The 24866-nt window shown below is 43.6% G+C and overlaps 1 protein-coding gene across 2 annotated transcripts in view; it reads right to left on the reverse strand.

Moving 5' to 3' along the window:
- The window catches only part of spns2 (SPNS lysolipid transporter 2, sphingosine-1-phosphate), a 62874-nt gene extending 39425 nt beyond the window's left edge, over positions 1 to 23449 (reverse strand). For both annotated transcript variants that reach the window (XM_069700736.1, XM_069700737.1), the window contains exons 1-2: positions 22992 to 23449; positions 5042 to 5107 (exon numbers count right to left, since the gene is read on the reverse strand). In XM_069700736.1, coding sequence (XP_069556837.1) covers positions 5042 to 5107; positions 22992 to 23223 — 298 coding nt within the window. In that variant the 5' untranslated portion in view covers positions 23224 to 23449. The remainder of the gene's footprint in view (positions 1 to 5041; positions 5108 to 22991) is intronic.
- Positions 23450 to 24866: the final 1417 nt, after the last annotated feature.

Here is a 24866-nt window from a genome sequence, read left to right on the forward strand (position 1 = left end):
TTTTTTCCCCCTGAAAAACAATAAAAGTAGCAAGATGTGCATTTGGGTTAAGTTCCAGACTGCTATCCAAACTGCAGCATTGAGAAAAACATGTTTTTGTTTTTTTCCAGGGATATTTTCCTGTGGCTGGTGACATGGCAGCGCATTGAGATTCAGCAGCAGAGCACTGGAGCGCGGGGCGATGAGTTTTTCTTTCCTGCCATTTCCTGCTGTAACTACAGGAGCAGCTGACTTAATGACAAGCTCTGGATGAAATGAGAGACGGCCGTGCTTGTCTGTGTTTGTGTTCTTGCATGCTACCCATGTTGCCGGGTCTAATGGAATATAAAAATTGGAGGACTGACGCACACAAACATAGACATATTATATGCACACACACACACACACACACACACTAAAGGCCAAACCAGTATGCAGCAGTCTTATCTTTGACCTTGAGAGGCTGAGGCATACATGAATTAGAGCACATGTTTAACTAAGAGGGGTGCGGTGTGTGTGTGTGTGTGTGTGTGTTTTCTTAATTGATCTGTTGATGTCATTCAAAGCTGAAGGAGTGGAATCGTCTCCCATAGCAACGAGCAATCGATCAACGGTCGTCCTCTTTTTTGAAAAAGCAGTAAAATTTAGAGGCCATAAATGCTTGATGTTTAAATAAAAGGCCTATTTTAAAAACTGTGTGACTCTACAGCAACACTCCCACCTCTATTTTGTTCGTGCATTTTCTGCAGTGCTTAAAAGCAAAGGGAGATTAGAGATCTGATACGACATTTACACACAAAGGGCTTGACAGCATGCTTGTTTAATTGGCCTTGAAATCCTGATTGGTTTTGCAGTCACTCGTCGGCAGTGCGATTGGTTCGTCACCAGGAAATGAAGGCGAAGGAGATGGGGAGCAGGGTGCCAATCATCACCCAACAGCTGCCCTCCTCCGAGACATGGCCTATAAAAACAGCCCGAGATGGAGACACACATACACGGTACGATGTCGAGGCATCATCAGGTCATCGTTCTATTCTCGTCGCAGCGGGAGAGAGCGGTCGCTGAACACCATTGCAACGCAATTACTTGGCTTTGGGAATCAATAGTGGAGAAGATTAAACCTGGCTACCATGCATGACCGAGGGAGGAAGTCACAGGTGGCTCTTTCTTCTCCCTCCATTTCCCTTCATGTCTCCTTCTCTCACTCTTTTAAAGGTGACAACAAGGCAACAACAGCTGCCAAACTGCTGAGAGAGAGTGAGTGACGGAGAGAGGGGAGGTACCGAGGGATACCAACCAGGGCAAAAGACAAAATAGGAGCAGCTGTGAGCGGCCAAAACAGCTGATCAAGCACTGGTAGCTCAACGTCCCACTGTGTAAAAGGAAATCAGAGATGCCTGCGTTCAGCATCAGAGATTTGTGACTGACACTGACCATAACCCTGCACACTTGTCCACATGTCAGAGCCAGGAAGCGACGGGGCTCCAGACAGGGCCCCAGAAGGTCTCAACTGCAGCACAGCGTGGGATAAAACTGCAGCGGCATATAATATGAGCACAATGCTGACTTCTTGTTGTTTAGACTTAAAGCTTGTTGGTGTGTAGTATAAGTCTGATGTGTTAACTGGAGTCTCACACAGCACCTGTGGCCTCATTCCTTAAAGCTCACATGCTGGCTGAGTGGCAGACTGACACCGTGTTAAGACTGGGCCGATGTCAGTTGTTGTGTGTGTGTGTGTGTGTGTGTGTGTGTGTGTGTGTGTGTGTGTGTGTGTGTGTGTGTGTGTGTGTGTGTCATGTTTCAGACAAGGTGGGCAGCCACACACAGAACGGGGCACAGACAGTCTGCGAGCTGTTTTGAGCGCCGGCTCCTTAATAAGCCGCCGCTCCACTGTACATCCAGCCTGACTGACCCCAATAACGTTGCTTCCATGCTAAACCAATGAAGGCTAATTATAATGCCAGCTTAAATTACGGGAGATGATTTAACCCGTTCTGACTTTTTTCAGATTTTCCTTAAAGCGCTTGAATACAATAACCAGAGTATTTTACGGGGAGGGAGAAGCAGTCTCTCAGACTTCTCAATCTGGTTAACAAAAGAGCTCAAACCTCCCCCCAACCAGAGGTAACGCCATCCAGGTGAAGCCCCTCTCTTCCATTAACCTTCGGTGCCCTCCGTGGCCTCGGGACCGGTCCTGTTCACAGCTGTGTCTGAGTGTCACTCATTTCAGATGGCCGCTGCCCGAGGGCCATTAGCAAATAGGCCTGTCATTTCCAGGGGGAGAGCTAAGTAAAGGCCTGGTTGTTCTGACAGGTCCGGCTGAGTTCAGGTGAGAACATCTCCGCCTGCTGATGGACGGGGACCGGAGAGCTCCGGGCGCTAACGGCATGCCTTTACGCTAACTTGACAGACAGCTATGAACCCCTCATCCTCTTACGAGGAGAGCTGAGACGCCAGCTCCTCGGGCAGTAGCCACACACATGCACACACACATGCACAATGGAAATAAGCACGTATCTTGTGTCAGTTTATGTTGTGTAAGCTGCTTTTGAAAGCTTCTCTTTTGCCAAATAAAAGAAATAACTGGTGCAGCGGAGGCTGAGCTTGTTACAGGATATTTTCCATGTGGTCTCCCTCAGTGTGTAAATACCAGTTTACAGCAACACACGGCAAAAACATGAGTGATCATGGTAATCAGGAGAGATCAATATAATTGTTCTTTTCTAGAAATGATTATTAATATGTTGAATACACCAACTGGATCGACATGACTATAATGGAAGTCTAAAGGGCTCCTCTAATGCTCAGTCGGGCTACTGTTTCCTAAAAGCTAACAACTTGTCAGTAATATGTAGATATAGGACATTTTTCATTCCAGTAGTTCTGATTTGGAGCCAAAGAAAAGAGTCAAACGGCTCCTTCTCAAGTTCACAAAGTGATTTCTGACTCAGTCTCATGCTTATTCTATCTGGATCCTGCAGTGTATGGTCAGTGGTGTTTTTTTTAGGTTTGAAAGTGACCTGGCAACAGAGCAGGAGAGAAAGCCTCGGCGCACACAACGCCCGCTGCCTGTAAAACACCTATGTTGGCAGTTTACGTTCCCAGGTGCACGAGAGCTGCCAGGACAGCGAGGAAGGAGAGAGAAGGCAGGAACTGTCCGGGCCTGCAGGTGCTCACAGAGGCGGGAATTGTACCCTCTGGGGAAGGAAGGAAGTTGGGGGTTGGAGGGACACCGGAGGGGACGAACTGTATACTACCCTCCAACATCCAGATTACGTTATCCTCTTCTTCACACCTAGGCTCTGTCTGCACCCAGCCTTTCTCACAGCTCAAAGCTCGGACTCCCAGCATTCCTCAGGCCCGTGTGAGAAAGAGGTCGCCAGGGGATCAGGGGCCAAGTGGAGACCTGAACCATAACAGACCGGGACACACAGCAGCCCTGCGTTTAGCCTGGCCTGCTGGGTGCCTCTTAGGGACTTGCAAATGCAGACGGAGCAGAGGGGAAATCAGCTGTGCATGCAGCTCAACCAACATGCTGTGTGTGTGTGTGAGTCTCTGCCGGTGTGGCTGTGTGCATAACCCAAATCATGAGCCAATGCAAACAGAATCAAGAGTCAAACACCCTTCACAGCTTCCTGTTTCTTGTTAAGAGTTCGTACAGGCGTACACAGGTCGGAGAAGACATCACCTGGAAAGCTCGCTGTGGTTTCACAAGTGCAGGCACCCTGAAAAAAACCTATTAATGCCCCTTTCTCACCTTCATGTTTTGCTAGGACCAGGCTCCTGAAAATGTGCTTATTCCACACATCAGGACAATTAGCAGTCTGTAGAGGTGTCATAAGAGCTTGAAGTTGATTTTAGTTCTTTGAAACAGAAGAACGTATTTCATAAATACTATTGCCAGAAAAATGAAAAAATGTACACAAACATAAACTGCCCAAAGAGCCGAAGGAGAAAATAAAGGAAAAATATTTACTGCTCGAAAATATGAATTCTTCATGCTCGAATCAAATTAGGTTAAAAGGAGACAAAGACGAAATTACTTTTTCACTGAAAATCCATCAGAAATTAGGGTTAGTGTTAGAGTTACTAACACTGATTTCTTTTAGAGATATTTTTGTCCCTTAGACACCATTGAGCTCAACCAAAGTTACTCGGAACATCAAGTGAAGTCGAGGAAAACACTGGACTGTATTCTTCCCTCCTCAGGCCCGACCCCGCCTCCTCTGCTTGTCTTCAATGGCACTTTGTGTGTAGTTTGTTGGTGTTTGAATGAGCCTGAGGGCACACAGAGACAAGACGGGGTCCTGTCCTCCAGTAAGAAGGCTTTGCAAGGTATCTCCCTAAAAAAGGTGAATTCATCGGGGCCCCGAGTGGAGCAGGAAACCCTGCCCTAAACCAGAGTCCTCAGACTCTGCGGGTGCATGCAGGCTCAGGAAAACAGCCTGCTGGCTCCTGACTGTTTTCATTTCTATTGACCTGCTGCTGTTACTCCCTCACTTAGGTCAGCCTGTGTTACAGGCTGCTCGAAAATAGACCTTTAGACCTTTAGAGGTGTAACTATCTGATAATCTTCAAGTCAATGCAGCAGTTTTGATGAAACTAAAAAAGAAACTAACAAGACATTGTTTCTCTTTTAGTTTTGTAGACTTCTGTAAATTCGAGATGAGGCAGTAGAGTAGGACTTTTAGGATTTCCTCAGGTTTCTGTTTAAATCTTATGAATAGAGTACCTTAATATGCATAAAGCAGAAAGACTAAAGGTGTAAGTAAATTATTAGTGGGTTGATGATGTAAATTATCTCCATACACAACATTACATCTATAAATTGTCCTACCAATAACTTCATTTTACTGTTTGTGTGTGAGAACAGAAAAACATGTCAATTTTGACACTTTAGCACTGTCACTTAAAGTCTGAGATCAGAAGGTGGTTTGTGGTTACGGCCTCTGCTTTTCATTGTTCCATCCATTTTAAGTAACATCAGAGTTATAGTTACACAGAAAGTGTTCAGGTGTTAACTGTTTTCACATGTGTAATTATAGGATTAGAGAGCACTTGCCTGTTTGCAACAAGCCGATTCCACTGTCTGATACACCGTAATGCCGCTGGATGTCGAGCAGAACACCTGCAAAAAGTAAGGAAAAAATGTAATGTGGTTTTAGTACATAATAATGATCATAATCACAGTTATAAGATGTGTATCTGTCTTACAGCGAAATTCATTTTGGCTTTGTGATAGTCTTCTGCAGTGTGTGATTATTATTGAACGTGATGGATAGAAATTCCTCAGAGGTTGTCATTCACTTAACATCCCTGAAGAGCAATACAATATCCCTGATGAGGGCTCTCTTGGCTGCCGTATAGTGCTAAACTTTAGTAAATGGCTGCAAAGATTTCACCACAGGGTCTTACACATGCACGAGTTCTGGTGCTAAATCACTACACACATTTTCTGCTTGAAAAACACTTCCATAACAAGGACATTCACACACTTTCTCCACCATTAACTCCTCACTGGCTCATGTAAACAGCTCTGGGGAGCAGCTTCTGCACAGGGACCGCAGTTCATTTGGGGTTTTCCAGATGACACTGCAGCCGACTGTGTGAGGTCAATGTATCTGGTGGCTCTCATCAGTCATGCAGACATGCAGCAGCAGCACAACATCGCTCCGCTGTGAGAAACCCCAAGATCTTTGAAGTCGTCTTAATCCTGTTACTGTAACCCAAGAGCAGCAGAGCTGGAATGAAAGAAATTCACATGCTTTGCATCGCACTGATGCCTCAACAAAGTGAATGACACCTGGTGTATGGCCAATCATAGGACAGAGAACGTATGTGTGCAGCTGAATATCTGCTCATCACAACATTATGACTTGTTTGTCTTCCTTGTTGCTGGCATTTGGGTGATCTCATAAACTTTTTAACACATCGTAAACATCAGAAGATCCAAACGAAGAAGAAGATCACATGGAGATAAATTAAGAGTTAAAGAAATATCTTTATGGCTACAACTTCAAGCATCAGTAAACAAGAAGCAGCAAGCCTCATCAAATAAACACTACGTCTCTGGAGACCACCAGCTTCAAAGTCTGATTTTCTAGCTAAGAATAAAAAAAAGAATAAAACATGTCTTTGCTGGATATTCCTGCAGTCCAGACACAGTCTGGCATGCTTGGTAGTGCGAGCAGACTCTCTGTGAAGCTGGCAGCCCGGTCCTGGGGATTGCAACACCGCTCATGAAAATGGAACAGCAGCATGACTAACATTTTAAGAAGCTGGCTGCGTCTGATCCGTCTGCTCTCCTCCTGCGAGCCCAGCACACCAGTTTCACCTGGCACGAACTGACCTCTACACTAGAGCACCAGAGTTTCTGCAACTTTCAGAATCAACTAATGCGTCATGTCCTTGTCATGTCGGGGATTTTTTTTTTTACCCCGGTGTATGATGGGGAAGGATTGCAGTCAAGCGGGTAAATAGCTGAGCTCAACATGTCCTCTGTTGTTTGTCTATTTGTCAATAGACACGCGTCATGTTTGAAAGCCGGTGTGATGCAGAGGAAGGTGCAGGTTGGACTGTGACTGGAAGCAAAGACATACATCAGATTCCTATCAGCTGAGTCAAACCACCTGCTCACATTCTCACACTACAGGCAGCATTCTTGCTCAAGCGTTGCACCAACAACTCTTTGACACCTTTCTTGTTCATAATGACCTGACTTAAAGATGCTTTTATGAGAGTTATCACCTAGTTTCAGCAAAACCAGCAGTTCAACCAATTGGCTAATGAGGACAATCTGAATTCAGACACTTTGATTTCCTGGTAGCTGTATTTCTTGTTTGTCTTAACACCTGTTGGAGCAAACCATGTGGCATTTATGCAGTTTCTGTGTCAAACAAGGTGGGAGATAATTTATAAATTAGGTTGAATGGATGATCAGAATCGGATTGTTTTCTTTACACACCTCAAAGATCATTATAATCCTCCTTTCTAGAGGAAAAAAACCTACTATAAGCAGGTGAAAGTTTGCCGAGTTTATCTGCCAAGCGGTAGTCACACGCCGACACAAACAATCACTTAAAGCACAAACACATCAGGCCGTCACCCCTTCATGCCCTTGGCAGACAAGTTGGCAACGACAAAGACTGCCTCCCTGTCAGGCCTGTCAAACAGCAACAAGAGTGTTTAACGGTGTACTGATAACTGCAGCTGTACAGTAATTAGCCTTGAAGACGCACACAGACACACACAGGCACACAGCCTGCTGGGAGGGGGATTCCTACACCAGATGGTGGAGCGTCCCTCCTGGACAGAGTCTGCGTTTGTCTGAGCCACGCCCGTCTACACTTACCACACAATTACCAGACAATTAATAAAGGTAGAGAGGCTAAAAGGCTATGTGAGATTAGAGAATCAGAGTCAAGGGTGTTTTATAAAGAGAGCTGCAGCTTCAGTGTGACAAGATCAAATCTATTCAAAACATGTGAAGATACTGTATGAGAAGCTGATACACATACCGTCCTGTGTTCCTACAGTTAATATGTTACCATTTAAATAATAAAAGATGGAAGCCAGATTTAAGCAACAGTGATTCAAGTATGAGATTCAAGTGCAATGAGCTGTGTAATGAACTGTGCTAATCTATAATGGATTACAGAGCGCCAGCAGTTCAGTGTAGCAGCCTATCACAACTATCATCTTCCATTGAGGCCTTATAATGCCTGGCAATCAAACTCCATCCTTTTCATTTATTTTTCTTCCTGAGCTTTTTCTCCCCTCCTTTTCCTCAGTCTTTCAGTGAGTCAGATAAAGATACATGTTTTAGATTTCTTTGGACTATAACAAACAAGATTGAAAAAATACAGAGACGTTCAGGGATGCATCTGAAAGATGAGGTAATACAACTCTTGCCCAAGCTGGCAGCGCCCAATATAGTTTCCATGGCAATGCTGTTCTGGTGCTTGAAGAGATAAAGGTCAAGAGACCACAAAGGATCTCAGCTTTCCAAATGTCCAAACTGCTTTTTTTTTTTCTGGTAAAATGATTTCATCCAGTGATTTTGATTCAAAGTGAACATCAACATTTCTGCAGCTGACTTTTTCCCCACAATGCAGTACTTACTAAAGCATTCCTAAATTACACAGGTAATTTATACAATGCCAGAAATACATCGTATAATACCATATCAACGGTGGAAATTTAACCAGCAAATGTATTTCTTATTATGGCAACTTATCAGGTCACCACTGTCATTGTGACAACATTGCACATATAATCCCATGGATCCGTTTAATTGAACAGCATTAATGAGTTTCTCAAGTCGCGGGCCTCCAGGGGATCTGTGTGCAACTGAGCATGATGCCAGAGCAAGAATCAGCGCAGGAATGTGGATCTTCCTGATGGCACACAATAACACAAGCTACTGCCATCTCCATCCAAGGTAACAACACTCACACAGCACTGACAGCTACTTGGCAGGCCACTCCCTCTCATATATACTGTCCTCTCAGGTTTACCTTTAAACAAAATATTCTTACTCAATCAGTATTTACTCCTGACCTGTTTTGGTATGTGTAATAGTTCATTTATGTCTCCTTTGAAACTTAAAGACCTCTTTCATGAATTTATTGTGATGCTGATATTTGGCTGCTCTCTGCAGTTTAAACACAGAGTGGACATAGAGTCGGGTGCAGTGCGGAGCTGACACTTATTCCACCCGCTCATAAAGTCGGCCTTTATGACTTCTCGAGAAGAAATGACTCAAATTGGTGAATGTTAACATGCCACAAACGGTGCATTCAGAGCGATGAATGGTGAAAGATCATTCTTCAATATGAATAGTACTTTCTTCACTTTTTCCACCAGTAGACTGTTAACTTAATGCATTTACTAGAAGATTTAAATCAATAAGAATCATGGCAGCTTCAGGAAACTGATTGCATCATGAATATATGTTAAAAATAACATTGATAACACCACGTAGGTATTTGTTAGTACACCGCATGCTGTTTCTGCAGTGACGCAGACTGCGTTACTCCTCTGGGACCTAACGTACACTCCCAAATACACCATAAGGGAACACACACCCACACATACCACACCCAACACACCCGTACACAGATATGAACTTGCAGACCTCCATCAGCTTGTAGAGGACAGATTTCATATCAAATCCTCAACAGAGACTTGTGGATCTCCGTACAGATACCCCCCCCCTTCCCTCCGGTTCTATTTCTGCTCAGGGAAAGTAGGCTAAGAGGAAGGAGAGGATCACAGTCCAATTTCACAGTTGAGGGTGATGGTGAGACAGAGATGGAGGGGAGGAGTCATGAGGAGGAAAATAAATATGTGGTGGCTACATCAGGTCAGTTAGGGCTGGGTTGGTTTTGTAAAGCATATGTTTCCATTGTTTAGTATAAATATGTGAGCGTGTGAGAGTGTTCCCCTTTCCCCTGATTTCCCTGTGTGTGTCTGAGGGAGAGGGAGCCAATGGATGGAAGTCATTCATTCTGGCCAGAGTGTGGCAGGCAGCGGTGAACCGCTCTGCTGATGTGGCCAGATCCTTGCCCTCCGTTCCTTCTGAGGAGGTGATCCCTTTTCATGTTTCATCCCCATCAGTATAAATAGTCTGGGAAGGAAGACAGTGGAGGGGACGTAATGAGTGAGGAGAAAGTGTGTCTTTCTCCTGGTTGTACTTGTGACTAGTTTTTGGATCGGAGCGTGTGAGAGACAGCGCGGGGAGAGAGCAGAGGCAGGCCGAGCTGCAGAGCGGCTCAGACTGCAGCGGAGGAGAAAGTCGACCACAAATATGTCCGACTGCGGCCGGCGGGCTCCTGACCGACTGCTCTCCTCCCTTGCCATGTGGCCGCAGTGGGCGGGGGAGCAGTTTTTCCATTCCACTTCCTCTGCCTGCCACACAGAAAGGAAACGTGCTGCAGATGTCTGGGAAACAGCGAACGGAGTTGCCTGCACGGGAGGACTTCAGAGTTTAAGCAGTGGAGTCCCCAATAAAATCAGCAAGAGATGAGGAGCGTGTGAGCGCATGAAAGTTAGATTCCTGCTTCCCTGTTGGTAGCGGTGTTTAAACACACAGCTTCACCCAAAACCACTTGTAGTGTACACTGTAATCAGTACAGTCATTTTTGTTTGTTTAGAAGAAAACTCAGCAGTGTCCCTTTAAATGCAGCTGAAGATATTATGACTGTTACACTTAGGATAATATTCTTTCGTTTTTTATGTATTGATTTAGCCATCACTATTATTATTGCACTATTATTATTGTAAATGAACCACCCCCACCCCCCCAAATAAAAAAACCTCAATAACGACAAAAAAACAAACAGAATATTTAAGCAAAAGTGAGCCAAACTTTGCTCTGAGGTAAGTTAAAGTAGTGAAATCATTACAGAAATGCCTTAAAGTGCAATGCCACTGACAGCCACTAGGTTCTGCTTAAAAACAACAACTTCTGGCTCTAATGATTCAAAAAGCATGAACTTCTCTCATGAAATACAAAGTCAATACATTTCTTCTGGTTCATTATGGTGTCATTAGCTAAATCTACTCCTGATCCGTGTACTGGTGGTCCTTTGGAAAATAACTCCATAACTGAGTTGATATTAGGCCTCAAAGAGAGGTATGTTGGGGGCGTGTCTGGTTTTGAATGGCATGCCAGGGGAGCCGTCAGATCCACACCTCATTGCAGTCCGTCCAAATCTGGTCACTACTGGCTGCAAAAAAAACAAGATGGTGACACCCAAAGTGGCAAACTGGAAGCTTCAAATCCACAGCTCATGAACCATTGAGCGGGTCGCTGCCTGTCTATAACCCACCATGCATTGTTTTGCTATGCTTAAAGTCATGGATGTATTATTCAAAGAGGATCATTTTTATCTTGTCCTGCTTAGCAACATGGCCATACCAGTGAAAATCCAGACTATTTCCCATCATGCCAAGAAGATGAATTCTTAAATGGATGCCATTGAAACACGTAAGCACAATAAATATCAGCCCCGAACAAAAACAGAAAGTTAGATAGCTGGTTTCAGTTCATGTTAATTTTCTAACCATTACTCCATCACTATTTTACACCAAGATAAATATATATTCAAATCAGAACTCTTGCCAGTGTCAGATGATAATGCTTTGATTTCAGCAATAAAAGCACGAAGACACTTGAGAGCTTGCACTCTAATCTTTTAAATTTGTGACAGCCGAACTGGGGTGAAATCAAATTGAAGGCCTGTAGGTTTGCCAGCTTTACCACTTTGATTAATAGGACTTTTTTTTCCACCTAATTTTCCTTCACTAATCAAAAGCTTGAATTCAGCTCAAGGGCTGCGGTGCATTAGTCCCAGCCGCTACGTGCTAAATATTTGATGGCATTGGAGAGGGCGCACAGTGAAGCATCAAGGGAGCAGACTAAACCTATAGCTCATCAATAATACATCCAGGGGGCTAGCCCGCTTGTTCGTATGAGACAATGCATTAGATGGAAAGAGAGGCAGTGAAGCGAAGCAAAGGTATTTGAGATGAGATGAGACCATCTGACTGCCAGAGGATCTCCATGAGCCGCACTCATTCACACCGGCGTCTCTCAGGAATAGTGAACAGCAGTTGAACTCAACCTTGAATGTGGACCTGGAGGAGTGTTATTTATGTGGAATTTTGAAAAGGAGCCATGTTAACCGGAGAAAATCATTTAGAGGCTCGAACAGTGTCTCGTTTTATTCAGTAGAGAAGTGATATGGACGGTGGATCCTTTTTAACCAAACCACAACCAAATGTCCTGATGTTTACACTACAAGTCTTTGACATAATCCCTGATTACAATATCAATTAATGTAATAAACAAATATCATTAAAGGAATTATGCATTTTACACAGTAGATACTAACACATTTGGAATTGTGTGGTATAACATAATAAACACATTGTACAGATGAGGCTGATTGAAATCTCATTACTTTTAGAGCCATTGGGCTTTTGTCATGTATCAATTTACGACGCAGGATTTTTTTTTTTCACTGGATGATAAAGCTAAAGGAAAAAAACATGGACTTTCCACAGTTATTGTAGTTCATCCCCTGGAGGACATGAATGTCTGTCAAACTTTCATGGCAATCCATCCAAAAAGATTTTTTTATATTTTAGTGATGTTTTTTTTTTTGATAACAAAAGTGGTGGATTAACAAACCAACTGACTATCAAACCGACAAATCATTGGCACGCGCACACACACACACACACACACACACACACACACACACACACACACACACACACACACACACACACTAACCCGTGTGCCTGAGTGTGTGTGCACACGCTAACATGTGTATCTGAAAAATCCTGTCAGTAATCCCAATGCTTTTTTACATAACAGCGTGGGGGATTAAAGTCATTATGTAGTGTTTTTTAATGAGATTTAATTTTTCCTCCATTACCTCCTCCTCTGCTCTCTCTTTTATGAGGATGATGGGAATCCACTATGGGAGATGTTAAAACATCCTGCTGCATAATTAGTGTAACTTGTACGTAAAGTCAAGACTGCCTTTTATTAATTCATAAAAGATTTTTAAAAAAAGCCCGCAGAAATATTCATTGCTGTAAATATGGTATCTTACCTTTCTAATTTTACCATTCTAGTTTTCTGCTTCACATCTATCATTTACTTTATCTGACTTCCCCTCGATTCAAACACAGTGTGAGCTGTGATGCAGAATGACCAGATGTCCACAGGCCGCCACACTGACTGTCTAAAGACCTTTAGACCTTTTCACGTCCACAGTGACCCCAAGCCATAATAAAAAGAAAGAAAACTGGTTAAATGTTCTATTTTCAGCTCAATTTAGCATCAAACAGGATCGGCATGTCTATCTTCTCTGGGTAATCGTAGTCGTCAGGCTTCACAAAATGGAAATTTAAGGGGCCCAGCTGGTTCCAAACGTAATATTAATGGCATTTTTTGGGCTTTAATTTTCAAGAAAAACATCAAACAATTTGTTTTATTGTATTTTTTGAGGGTATTTTATGAAATAGAAATGTGAAAAACAATAATAGCCTACACAATTGTGGTAGAAATCAGTTTAAACTGATAAAATATGCAAATGTTTTGTGAAATGTGTAAAAACAAACAAACAATGGCTCTCACAGATTGGACCACTAAACTCCCAACAGACAGCTATTAGGAACTGAATGTTTCTTGACTCCAGCACTGAGATGTCCCTGCATCTCTGCAATGCAATTTAGCATCCATTTTGTCTCAGGGTTGCTCGACTGGATCATAGAGATGGTAAGTCTGACAGGATGGGCTCTTTGCCATATTTAGGTTTTATGTGCACGGGGATAATATCAGCCATGAGTTTGTATCTTCCCCCACACATCAATCACAATTCTCCACAGCAGCCACGACCACTCTGTTTGGGCCATAACTAATCAGCCACTCCAATTCAGTACTCTTTACCAGACTGTGAGTGTACTTTACTGTAATGTCTATTCCCTAACAGCTACTCTCATGCTACGGTGACAGCTAAGAGTATTGATATACATATGAATGTCAGACATGTTTTTCTTATTTTCAGTCTAATCAGACATATAAAAGCAATCCTACTGATGCCACCCTGTCTTCCCTGGATTTAGGAGGCGAGCCACTAATTTTCAGCTCAATCACCCTCCCAGTTATGAGGAAGACAGTTCAGCTGAGAACGAATGGTTCATCTTTCATTGTCTCATGAAACTCAAATATGTTTTTTTCCCAACATATCTATAAAGAGTGAAAAAAGACGCCATTTTGACACCAATTGATTTCATTGTCAATGTGTCAATGAGAATGTGATACCAACACTGGACTGTATTTGTTAAGGTCAGGGTGTGAGTGTGAGGTGAGATTAAGTTCTGCTTGATGTGGGAAAACACTTAGTGTTCTTCTAAAGCTTCTTCCACATACCAGCCTTGTTTCATTTAGGAACAGCCGGCATACCTACAGCGCAGCAGCCCCGGGCAATACATGGTTATCAGTCATAATGCAGTCATCTCCTAAAACATCACTAAAATCGTGAAAAGGGAAAAATTCTTGATTCTACAATTACCAAACTGAGCTACAGGTTGAACCAACATGTCTGATGCTCACCGTGATAAATACATGCAATCAAAGCTGAATCTTTTTGAAGTGGTGTGGTGACAGGCGGCCTGCAGAAATATGTCTTTAAACATGGACCACTAAACGTTTATGGTGCTGAAGAATCAAAAGAATGCTGTAATAGTCGTCCCTGAGCAGTGAGGTGGAACCAACCGTTCTGCACTGCAGAGACAAAAACCTAACTCAGCCTGTCACTGTCTCGTGAACAAATTCTCCCACAGTGTAGACAGAAAAACAAAAAAAGATGCCAGAGTCTACAATCAAGCTGCAGCACAAAATGAGTGAAGATTTAAATTAGAGGCAGGACTGATTGGGATTGCCGCCCAACGTTAAGCTCAGTACACACATATTTGCATGTATTTATCCTGTGACAGCACTGACGGCCTGGGAACACAACACCTGTGACACATTCTCATAGGAATTCAATCCTGAGTGTGAACCTTTTAGAGCAGCAAAAAAAAACAACACTCAGTGCTGTTTGTGTGTGTGTGTGTGTGTGTGTGTGTGTGTGTGTGTGTGTGTGTGTGTGTGTGTGTGTGTGTGTGTGTGTGTGTGTGTGTGTGTAAGTGCGCCTGACCCTGAGCATTAATGGAAAGATCTAACACTTTGACAGAGGTCAACGGCCTTATTCAACCCTTCCCAACAGTAATGAAAAATCCTGCTGCAGTCCCATCGAGCTCTGACGACATGACAGATATCCACAAATCAAATAAAAATAAGAGCTGATGAACCATGTGAGGCCACGCACAAACATTCATGATCTTCTCTGTGACCTGATTGGTGGATATAAAAGATAATCCCTCCCCTCTGCCAGGCTCCAGTATTTACTCTATCACATGCAAATTGGGGAAAAGATTAAATGTGTCCTCAAGAAGGAAGGCTTTTCAAATATAGGGGTCGTTGTAAATACACACTGAAAATATTATTCTCGCAGCTGTGGGAGCTTCCAGGAGCTGAGAGCTAATATTACTGCTAGCTGCAGGTCGGCTTTCACAACTGCTCGGTGTGACTCGTGCTGCGAGCGGGTCAATATTAGATCCCAATCCTCTCAAGAACAACTTGTTAATGTGTCTGAGAAAAATCCAATTCCAGCGACTCTCAGGACAGTACGCTTTCATCACTCGTAACAAATGTTCGGTTGATCAATATTCAGTGTCTGGGTTTGTGTGTCATTTTGCAGGGATAAAAAAATGGATTTCATGTCTTATATTTCCATGTTTTCCCTGCATGTATGAGCAGTTTCAGCCAAACCTCAGCACCCGGGGGAGCAATTGAATATGACCTTCACAACCCAGAAATCTCACTTGTTTGTGTTGCTTTGTTTTTTTCTGTTTTTTTGTGACTTCTCCTGGAGCGTGTTGAAATGGATGTGAATGTCACAAAGTGTTTGGGGTGGCTGGAGGAAAAGGAAACATACAGCAGAGTCTGAGCAGGGAAAAGGTCAGCCGTCTGACCGAAAGGAGGAAAAAAAAGAGTTTCTACTCTTAGATAAAGCTATTATTCTTTTCTTTTCTCACTGTTATTTATAGCACAGCCATACATCCACAATGTAGAGGATGTTAACTATTCAATGTATTCAATAAGTTCAACAAAATCCCAGCTGTTTCATTCTGCTTGTTAAAAATTGTTGTGATAATCATAGGAGATGGAATGCAGGGAGGGAGAAAACCACATTTCTTTCCTATCGCATTTTTTAAGCTTTGAGCTGTTATTTGACAGCATGTCAAACACAGCAAAGTGCTCAACACATCTCAAATCTCTCCTTCTCCCTTCCTGTGATCTATCTGTCTGCTTGAAGAGATGATTTTCGGTGTTTTCTTCAGGTAAACACTCCAATCTTCTCAGATACCGGCACAGGAAGAGAGAGGCTGGGTTTAACCTTTGTGGATCAGTGTTTGGATGGAGAGTTGGGATGATCTATCTGCCTCTGCTCATCATGACTCCTTTCTCCTTGTCACTCCAACATGTCTTAAAAATTCTGACTAAACTTAACAGACGCTGCGTTTATATCTGCGGCTCTAATCCTAAAGCAAACTCTTTACAGCAAAGAAAACACCACCTCCCTGTCCTTAAGTCCACACACATACTCCTGTGATGACAAAGAGGAGGTCAGTGATTATTAGGCTACCACTCACCTTCACATGTCAAAGATCAGTCGGGGACTTGAGCAAGCACTGTGGGCTTTTACAAGTTGACTCGTAAAACTGCAGGAAGTATAAAGATAGGCCATTTAAAGACTTTAAAGGAGAAGAAAATATGAGAGAAAATAAACTGTACGTTGAAACTGATCCTCAGATTCTTCAAAACATGTTCTGAATGGATGTGTGGTGGCAGGATTGTGTGGTACGTTACCCATGCTTTTATTGGCTTATATGTAATGAAATTATGTGAACTGTCACCATTAAAAGCATGCAAAATTAACTATTAGCACTCCATGTTTGCAATGTACCCATGACTATAGAGATAGCTGCAATGGATTACTTTTTCAGAAGAAAACGTAAAAACATGATTATTCTCAAGAAAGTTCTGAACTGAAGAGAGTGTGTTTCTTTCTGTGATTTCTTTATGGATTTAAAACCTCAGAAAATGTAGGTCAAATTTAAAAATTGATCATGGATATGAATTTTGATTCTCAAAAGAAGTTCAATGTACAATCCAAATTGCAGCAATCAAACACTCTGGGTACTTTTATTGCCTCCATGAGGTGTTTGGAACGCCCGCTGTCACCGCTCTGACTGCTGAACCATGTTGGTGAGCACTCAGAGTACAACAACTAACTCCACTTGTTTTTAGATCACCGCTGTGCACCTGTCTCTTTCACAAAAGCAGTATGTTTGCCTCACGTCACAATCTGAAATCCTCTGGTCTACAGCTTAGGCAGTAGTTAGTAAAAATATCCTCTCCAGAAAGCAACACATGTAATGGCCCCATAGCTGCTATAAGGACTGGAAGACTGAAAGAGTCGCCGCAAAACTGACCACCGGCAGAGCCATGGAACGGTGCGTTCACAGCCGCCAGGGTAGCAGGGTGAACGCTGCTGCGATGGAAGTGTGACTCCTTGATGGTAAAATCTGGAGCAGCCACATGAAAGGGCCTCCGCTGGCATAGGAAGCAGTCCTGTCTAATTCCATGGGTTACTATTACAGACGTCGGCTAAATTGGAGCCTAAAGAACACACAGACTGTTTTCTCACAGCAGCGGGAATGGCACGCTAGGATACAGACATAAAGAGATTAGTGGGATATCTGTGGGAAACCAGTCTGGAAAAGTCCACTTGGTAGGAAGTCGTGTAATTCTTAAGGACTGCACTGTAACATCTGTTGAATAGAATCGATATTTTGCTGTCAACAGCAAAATAAAAGATGTCAAGATTGAGTGGGGGATGTTGAAATACAGTAACAGTGTGCAGAAGAGATGAAGAGAGTCATACTGTACAGTGCAGCCTGTCTAATTCGAAACAGCTCGACATTAGATGGAAAAAACACGACAAGAAAAAGGCAGCAACCCTATAAAGTAAATTACTTGAGGCCCTTCCATCTTTTTAATGCCTCTGCTGTTGTTCGGGGACCTTTAATGTGAACGCAATAAAACAAGAGAGGGTGAAATTGGGAGAAGAGTGACGGTTGAAACAACCGACAGTTCAACACCAAAGCAGCTCGAGCGTTGGCCCACACAACCTCTCTGTGGCAGAGAGTTCAGTAGTGAGAAGACACTTCCTTATGCTGACATATTTCAGCTCTTCATGTTACTGAGATCTTCTGCTGTGTCATGTTTCCGTTTCAGCAGCAAGAAGAAATTTCACGGAGACACTTTACATTTGGGGTGGCGGCGCAGAGAAATCTTGATCTTACTTAGCATTTACGCTGAATTAGATTTATTTCACTTCTCGCGTCTCTGTGGAACTGAAAGTGGAGCGCTTTCTTGCATTTTGAGCACTTCCACATCAGAAACTGTTTGTGACAACAGTCACAAAAACATGTAGAAGCGTAGAAAACAAGCACCTTTGCTCTATCCTTGATTTGTAGTGGAGATACTGATGCAACGGACGGCCTCGGGCCTGTGTGGACAGTGATAATGAGTCGGCACAAAGAAAAACTGGACAAAGCTAACGGGCATTAATCTGCCTGGCCAGTCTGACTGGATAGATGACTACATTTATTTTACTGTGTAACAAAGACCTTGCCTTAAGAGGATTAGGACCACAGGATCATCTGTCTAAATGAAAGATGCCAAAAGTTCACATGCAAGGGTCCTGCCCTTGTCCAATAGGATGGGAGCCTGTTTGTGAGCTATTCTTGAAATGACAGCTTGATTGAGACAACTCATCTTAAGGTGCCCGTGCAGAAGTGTTAATCTGCGGCTCCCCAACAATTCTGCTCAGCGCAGATTAGGCTGCAGTCCGTACCCCACAAAGTGTCCCTTTATGTGCACGCAGGGGGGCGGTTAGAGTTACCACACGTCAAGGCTTATTACTTACAAAGCAAATAACTTTAAGTGCTGCGTGTCTGCCTCACATATCCTCATATTCTCTGAAAAAAACACTTAATCCCCTCTTTATGATAAGCTGTCGAGGAGCTTGGACTGTCTGCTGTGGGACTACGGAGGGAGCAACACCGGGATTTAAGGTTTCAAAGCCACCTCAAATTAAATTAAATGCAGTGGCTCTCTAAATCTCAGAGCTCTTATGCTCTCTAAAAGTCAAATGGAATATAAGTGGCTGTGGGTGAGATGGCTGCTTCCAAAGGGTGGACACAGGTGACCCAGCCGGAGCATCGTAACTCATCCAGCGGCTTCAGCTTCCACTCCATTCAGATATAGTCGGATCTCCATCTCATTCTCCTGAACACTGGTACTCTGCGATGCTGTGAGAAGTGACACACCTCATCAGGACATCCTCAAACGTCCCAGATGCTCCCCGCTTCTGCATCGCAGACACTCGCAAAAACAAGCACAGACTTGTGAGGGAGCACGTCAGGTCAGGTCCGACCCACCGGCTGAACAGCTGAGCTAAAAGTCATTCACACCCTCCTCCCTCTCAGCCCCAATGAAACTTAATAGTGCTCTCCTCTGCGCCTGTTCACACTTGGATCTGGCCCATAAGTGTGTCTGACCATAAACCAGATCACTGTCTGTTGGCCAATTCCACAACACAGAAATATGGAAATTGTAGAAATTTGAACTGTATGTAGCCCCTTTGATGATCCCGACTGTAGCTGAACCCACTGCATTACAACAATGAAACATATTGAAAATGCCTTTCAAGGGAGAAGAGCAGTTTTATGGAAGAAACAGTTGCAAAATGTATGTATGACATTACAGAACATTTCTTTTCCAGACTGTACAGAAATCTGTGCTCCAAGTAAAAATGTATGACAGAACCAACATCGAGCTAATTTTTTACTTATTAAAGCACCGGACTGAGATCTAAAACACAACTTCCCATATGCAGAAGCTTAGTTCTAATAATAATGAATAATTACTTTGTTTTGAAGCAGTCCCTCCTCACAAAGTTGTAGTATTTGTGTAAGACATATTGGCAGTAAATCTATCAAATCCAAGACAAAACAATCTCATAAAAAAAAGACAGTGACTTCTCCCTTTTTTTGTGGCTCTTACAATCATTGTGGAGAAGCCAAGTGTTGGAATCATAAAGTGGAGTTTGTGGGTGTTGTGTGTGTGTGTGTGTGTGTGTGTGTGTGTGTGTGTGTGTGTGTGTGTGTGTGTGTGTGTGTGTGTGTGTGTGTGTGTGTGTGTGTGTGTGTGTGTGTGTGTGGCTTCACCTCTGACACGAAGGATCAGCCAAAAGATCCAAGTCTTTTGACACTGCTGCCGTGTGTTGCTGGGTGCAATTTTCCCATCATTGTTGTGGATCAGAATAGCGCTGGTGTCTAGAATGGTCACCCTGTGTCTCTGTGACAATGCTTTAGTGATCCACACACACTACAGTAATGGCTGTTGGTACAAAGACCTTTTGACGTCGGGTGTGGATGGAGGAGGGTGGGGGGGGCGGGGCTGTGGGGGCATCGCTCGGGCTCAACGCTGCCTGAACTCTGAGTCCACTTCCCTCTGCCTGCCTGCCTCTGCAGCAGCCGCCCCCCCCCCTTCACAACTCCTCATTCAGGCCCCCTTGAAATGGTGGGGAGAGTCTTTTCTAACGTGTGTGTGTGTGTGTGTGTGTGTGTGTGTGTGTGTGTGTGTGTGTGTGTGTGTGTGTGTGTGTGTGTGTGTGTGTGTGTGTGTGTGTGTGTGTGAGTTCTTCTGTGATTGTGTGCTCATGCTTGCATAATTGACACTAAGATCTATGAGTTGGGATGTGCCTTGGGTACCTGCTATAGTGAAGGGGTTTGAATGAGGAAAAGAAAGCCGGAGAAGCAGAAAGCCAGAGATGGAAACCAGACACAGAAAGTGATGATAAGAAAGAAGAAGTTGGACACTTAATTTCAGTCTACTTACTTCAGAAAAAGCATCAGAAACATTTATATTTACAATAACCAGAATACTACATGATATTCTAACCAGCAGCACCACATTAATATTGTTTTGATATATTATACAGCTCTATCTCACCCCCCCCCCCACCCTTCCCACAAACATACTTGGAGAAAACCCCGTGCTAACAAGAGATGCACTGCTTCCGCCACCTAATTACTACTGCAACGTAGCTTACCGCAGCAGCAGAGGAGAGAACATGGCTCGGGGAGAGCGATGGGATGAGAAGGAGGAAAATGGCAGATATAAGCTGATGCTGTGTGTGTGTGTGTGTGTGTGTGTGTGTGTGTGTGTGTGTGTGTGTGTGTGTGTGTGTGTGTGTGTGTGTGTGTGTGTGTGTGTGTGTGTCAGTTGTGTACGGGTACACATGGTCCTCGTTGTGCGCGAGGGTCTGACGCACATGCTGCCCATGCATAATGCAAAACTGTCCAGCAGCGTTCAGGTGGCAACAATGGGAAAGGGACCCCCTCTGCACCGCATGCACTGAGAACACAGCCTCTGAGGGTTAGCCCGAGATGCTGCATCCACCACCACCACCCCCTCCTTTCCTCACCTCACCACCATCCTCCCCATTTCCTCTCTTCGGTCACTCCTCCGCTTGTCACAGCATAAGCAGGCGCTCCGAGGTCCAGCAAGGTTTATGGCTTTGCCCTCGCTGTTCATGAGATATACAGTATTGTAAAGAGCAGAGGCAGGATCCTGATGGGAATGACTGAGAAGAATAGAGCCTCTTGATGAGGGGTTTCCTCTGATCAAAGCAAGAAGAAGACAATCGAGAGGGACTGATTCATCCATGACAGAGGATGAGGATGTGACTTGAAGATGCTAAGATTAGATATGCCCACTGTACATCAACACATTCTTGGCGTGGCTATATGTCGAGCAGCTAAAGCCGTCCCGCAGTAATGATCATTCAGGCACCCGAGGCTTTGAGGCTTAACTCTATACAGTTGACAGACTGGACCTGAAGCCTTCAGGATGATGAGCTGAAGGCATGTAGCCACTAAGTGTACATATTGTTCTGCTTGAATTAGCCACTCCTTCAGACTGCCAGCAGCTACAGAGGGAAAATCTACCCAGTTCTTCAGATTGTTGAATAAATACACCGTGAGATAATTGTATTCTCTGTGGCAAACACAAATTACAAATGTCACAAGTCATATTTTCATGTAGACTGTTAATGTGTGACTACATCAAGCAAATAAGTCATTAGGTGCAGCAATATGAACTTGCACTTTAACCAGGAAAGCATCTCTTTGTGCAGAATAGCCTACTCTCCCAGTGAACACACTTCCCTCTATTCTCATGCTGCAGCAATATTTTTAACCCATTCAGCGCCGCCTTCCAGTGTCCAAACCTTCATTTGAATACAGCATCAAGCTACTTGAATACTGATAAGATGAGTTTCAAACGTTCATCTGGTCTGGATCTTTTATTTTTATACAAATCCATCAATTGTAACAGTAGGTTTCACGCTTCTCATTTTACATGATGATTTATTTAAATTAAAAATGAAGTTTTAATAGTTTGACTCTGCCTTTCCTTTGTGCTAACAGAAATTGTTGCTCTTCAAATTAGGCATCTTTATTTTCTTTTACATCTAATTAATCAATTCATTTATCAGTTTCACACAACGCAGGCTTCATTTTCATGTGTACACGGTGTTCGGGTCTAATGAGACGTGGGTCTGGGATACAGTAGTGAGGAAATGCGGGAATTTGAAGAGGATTAACAGCACATGGCCTCATCGCAGCATCACACACCGCGAGCTGCCGCACGAGACACCGGCTGTGAGGTGTTGTTGGACTAAATCGCTCCCAGAAACAACGAGGAACTAATGATTGATTCCTCATAGTGATACGCTCTCCCTCGCTCTGCCTCCCTCCCTCATCTTGCAGTCGCTGAAACTGGTCTGTCAGATGAGCCCACAACGACATCTCTCTCTCTCTCTCTCTCTCTCTCACACACACACACACACACACACACACACACACACGGTGCGAAAGCGCGCAGTTCAGGTTCGTGGATGGAGAGCTGATCGCCTTAATTGATCGATCTGCAATTATCTACCAGCCCCGGGGGGAAATCATTAGGGTCAAGCATCTCGTGACTGATAGCGAAGGCGTGTATCTGTTTGATTTAATCAACACTCACAGCACACAATATACACAGCAATGAGAACACTAAACATCCTTATGGGTTTAGCGGATAGTCCACTGCGCTCGGGCAAACCCATTGTTCCGCCCGCCTCCGCTGAGGTGAGCTGCAGGCAATTAGCGGCCAATCACTCCAGCAAATACAGAAAACGGCCCCACTTTCTAAACAGAAGATGAATAAAGAATATTCTGTTATCGCGCTTATAGATAGAAGTCGTGTCTCTTACCGGCTACAGTGTATCTATCCATGTAATTCAGGACGTTGCCAAAACTGAGGATCCCGGCGGCGGCAGCCGGCGAGCGGCATCTGAGCAGCGCGGCGCGGAATTTCTGCCCCGGTTTGCAGGGGTGAAGGTCCGGGTTGGATTTCAGTCCGGGACTCATGCTGCCCGACAGCGTGCGCACCTCATCCGAACTGCTGCAGCCTTCAATCTCGCATCCATCGCTCTCCACACACATTTTCTGGCACGAAAGATCCAGCGCAGACAAAAAGAGGGCGAATGGAGAGGGAAATAGTTGAACAAGGACCACACTCAGCGACGCTCAGTAATTACAACTGAATTTAGTCGCAGTGAAATTGTTGTCTTAATTGTTGAAGCGCAGGAGCCGCTCTTCTCGGGATCATATTTTTCTAGCAGTGCGCTGTGACGGACGGGCTGTGCGCTCCTTAGTTTTTTTCTGTCCTGAGGACCAAGTGCGAGTGAGGGGTGTGACCTGGCTTTAACTCCTCCCTGAAACCCTGCAGCGAATGATGGAGCCGCACCTGATACTGACAGATGCCGGGGAATATGCAGCCGGACTGTGGTGCGGTTGGAAAAACCTTTATGCTATTTCTAAAGAAGAGTACAATAGTGGGAAATATGTGGGTGTGATTTTATTTATTGATTTATCTACCATAGTCTATCCTATTTATACGGAAGCAAAGACTGCTGACTAAGAAAATATTGCTAGTATTACTACTGAATGAGTAGGCTAATAGAAGTAGGTCACTGAAGTATGTTGCACAGACGCATTCAGAGATAAGAGGAGGCTACTTGGATGGCTCATGTTGTCAGTAAACGGTCCCAAATGGATAAATATTTAAATCTCTAAATTATGTTGCATATTTCTGTCTCGCATATTTTGTCACTTCAACAGAGTCCACTGGTTACTGGGCTTTCCCACCACAAACAATGACCTCGGGCAGAACTGATATAAGTAACTATGGGTTGAGTTCCATTGTTTAACTAGGCAGGAAGAAGAATCGAGAGTTTCAGTGGAGTCTTCTGTTGCATCCTAAAATCCCATTGATCTGATGTTTTTATGTGGAGGCGGATGTCAATTGTGTATCATCAGGCTCTCAAAAGTTAGAATAGAACTATTCTGAATGACAGTTTTCAAACCCCACAATTATGAGTGAAATGAAAAGCTGAATATTTTACAGTGACACAGTAGTTCCATAAATGACTCACTGATGCAGAAAAAAAATTACAAATTGTCTTTTGATAATCAAATAACATTGTATACAACTGTATTATTTGGAACAAATGATTTACTGTGATGCTACCTGTCAGAGTACTCATCTGTCTCAGGCTCCTGATTGTCTGCAGGGTTTCCTGCATTGCACACACTTGGGAGATGTTTACACAAAAGATAAGAGCAGACAATCCCGAGATGACACTGTTGGTGAATGGTTATTGTAATTGCGGCACTGTAATTTGCATAAGTGATTTTTCACTCACCAGCACAGCAGAACAATTAGGACACTGATTTTTCACTCAGACACAAATGTCACATTTTCCTTGCAGTTCTGTCTGAGTTTTGAACCAAATTATGTAATTGAAAAATTATTTTTGGATGAAAAACTAAACATGACAAAATAAAAGTGTCTGCGAGCCACCACGTTAGTCATTTGCAAGTCACTAAAACTTGTAAAACATCTTCATCACAAAAAGTAGATGTAATTCTCTTTAATGATGCTGCTCAGAGACAGCTCAGTTCTTAATGGATGGCTTAAATATCAGTCAACGAAGTGTCAATGTCCTCCAACACATTCTTGTCTTATTGTGTGAAGTATTCCATTCAAAGTGGATATCCATTGAGATGACTTATTAACATGAGCT

The sequence above is a fragment of the Brachyistius frenatus genome, unplaced genomic scaffold (assembly GCF_029030835.1).
Source record: "Brachyistius frenatus isolate BFR_SWC_R1_liver_20210118 unplaced genomic scaffold, ASM2903083v1 Contig_34, whole genome shotgun sequence".
NCBI classification, from domain to species: Eukaryota; Metazoa; Chordata; class Actinopteri; family Embiotocidae; genus Brachyistius; species Brachyistius frenatus.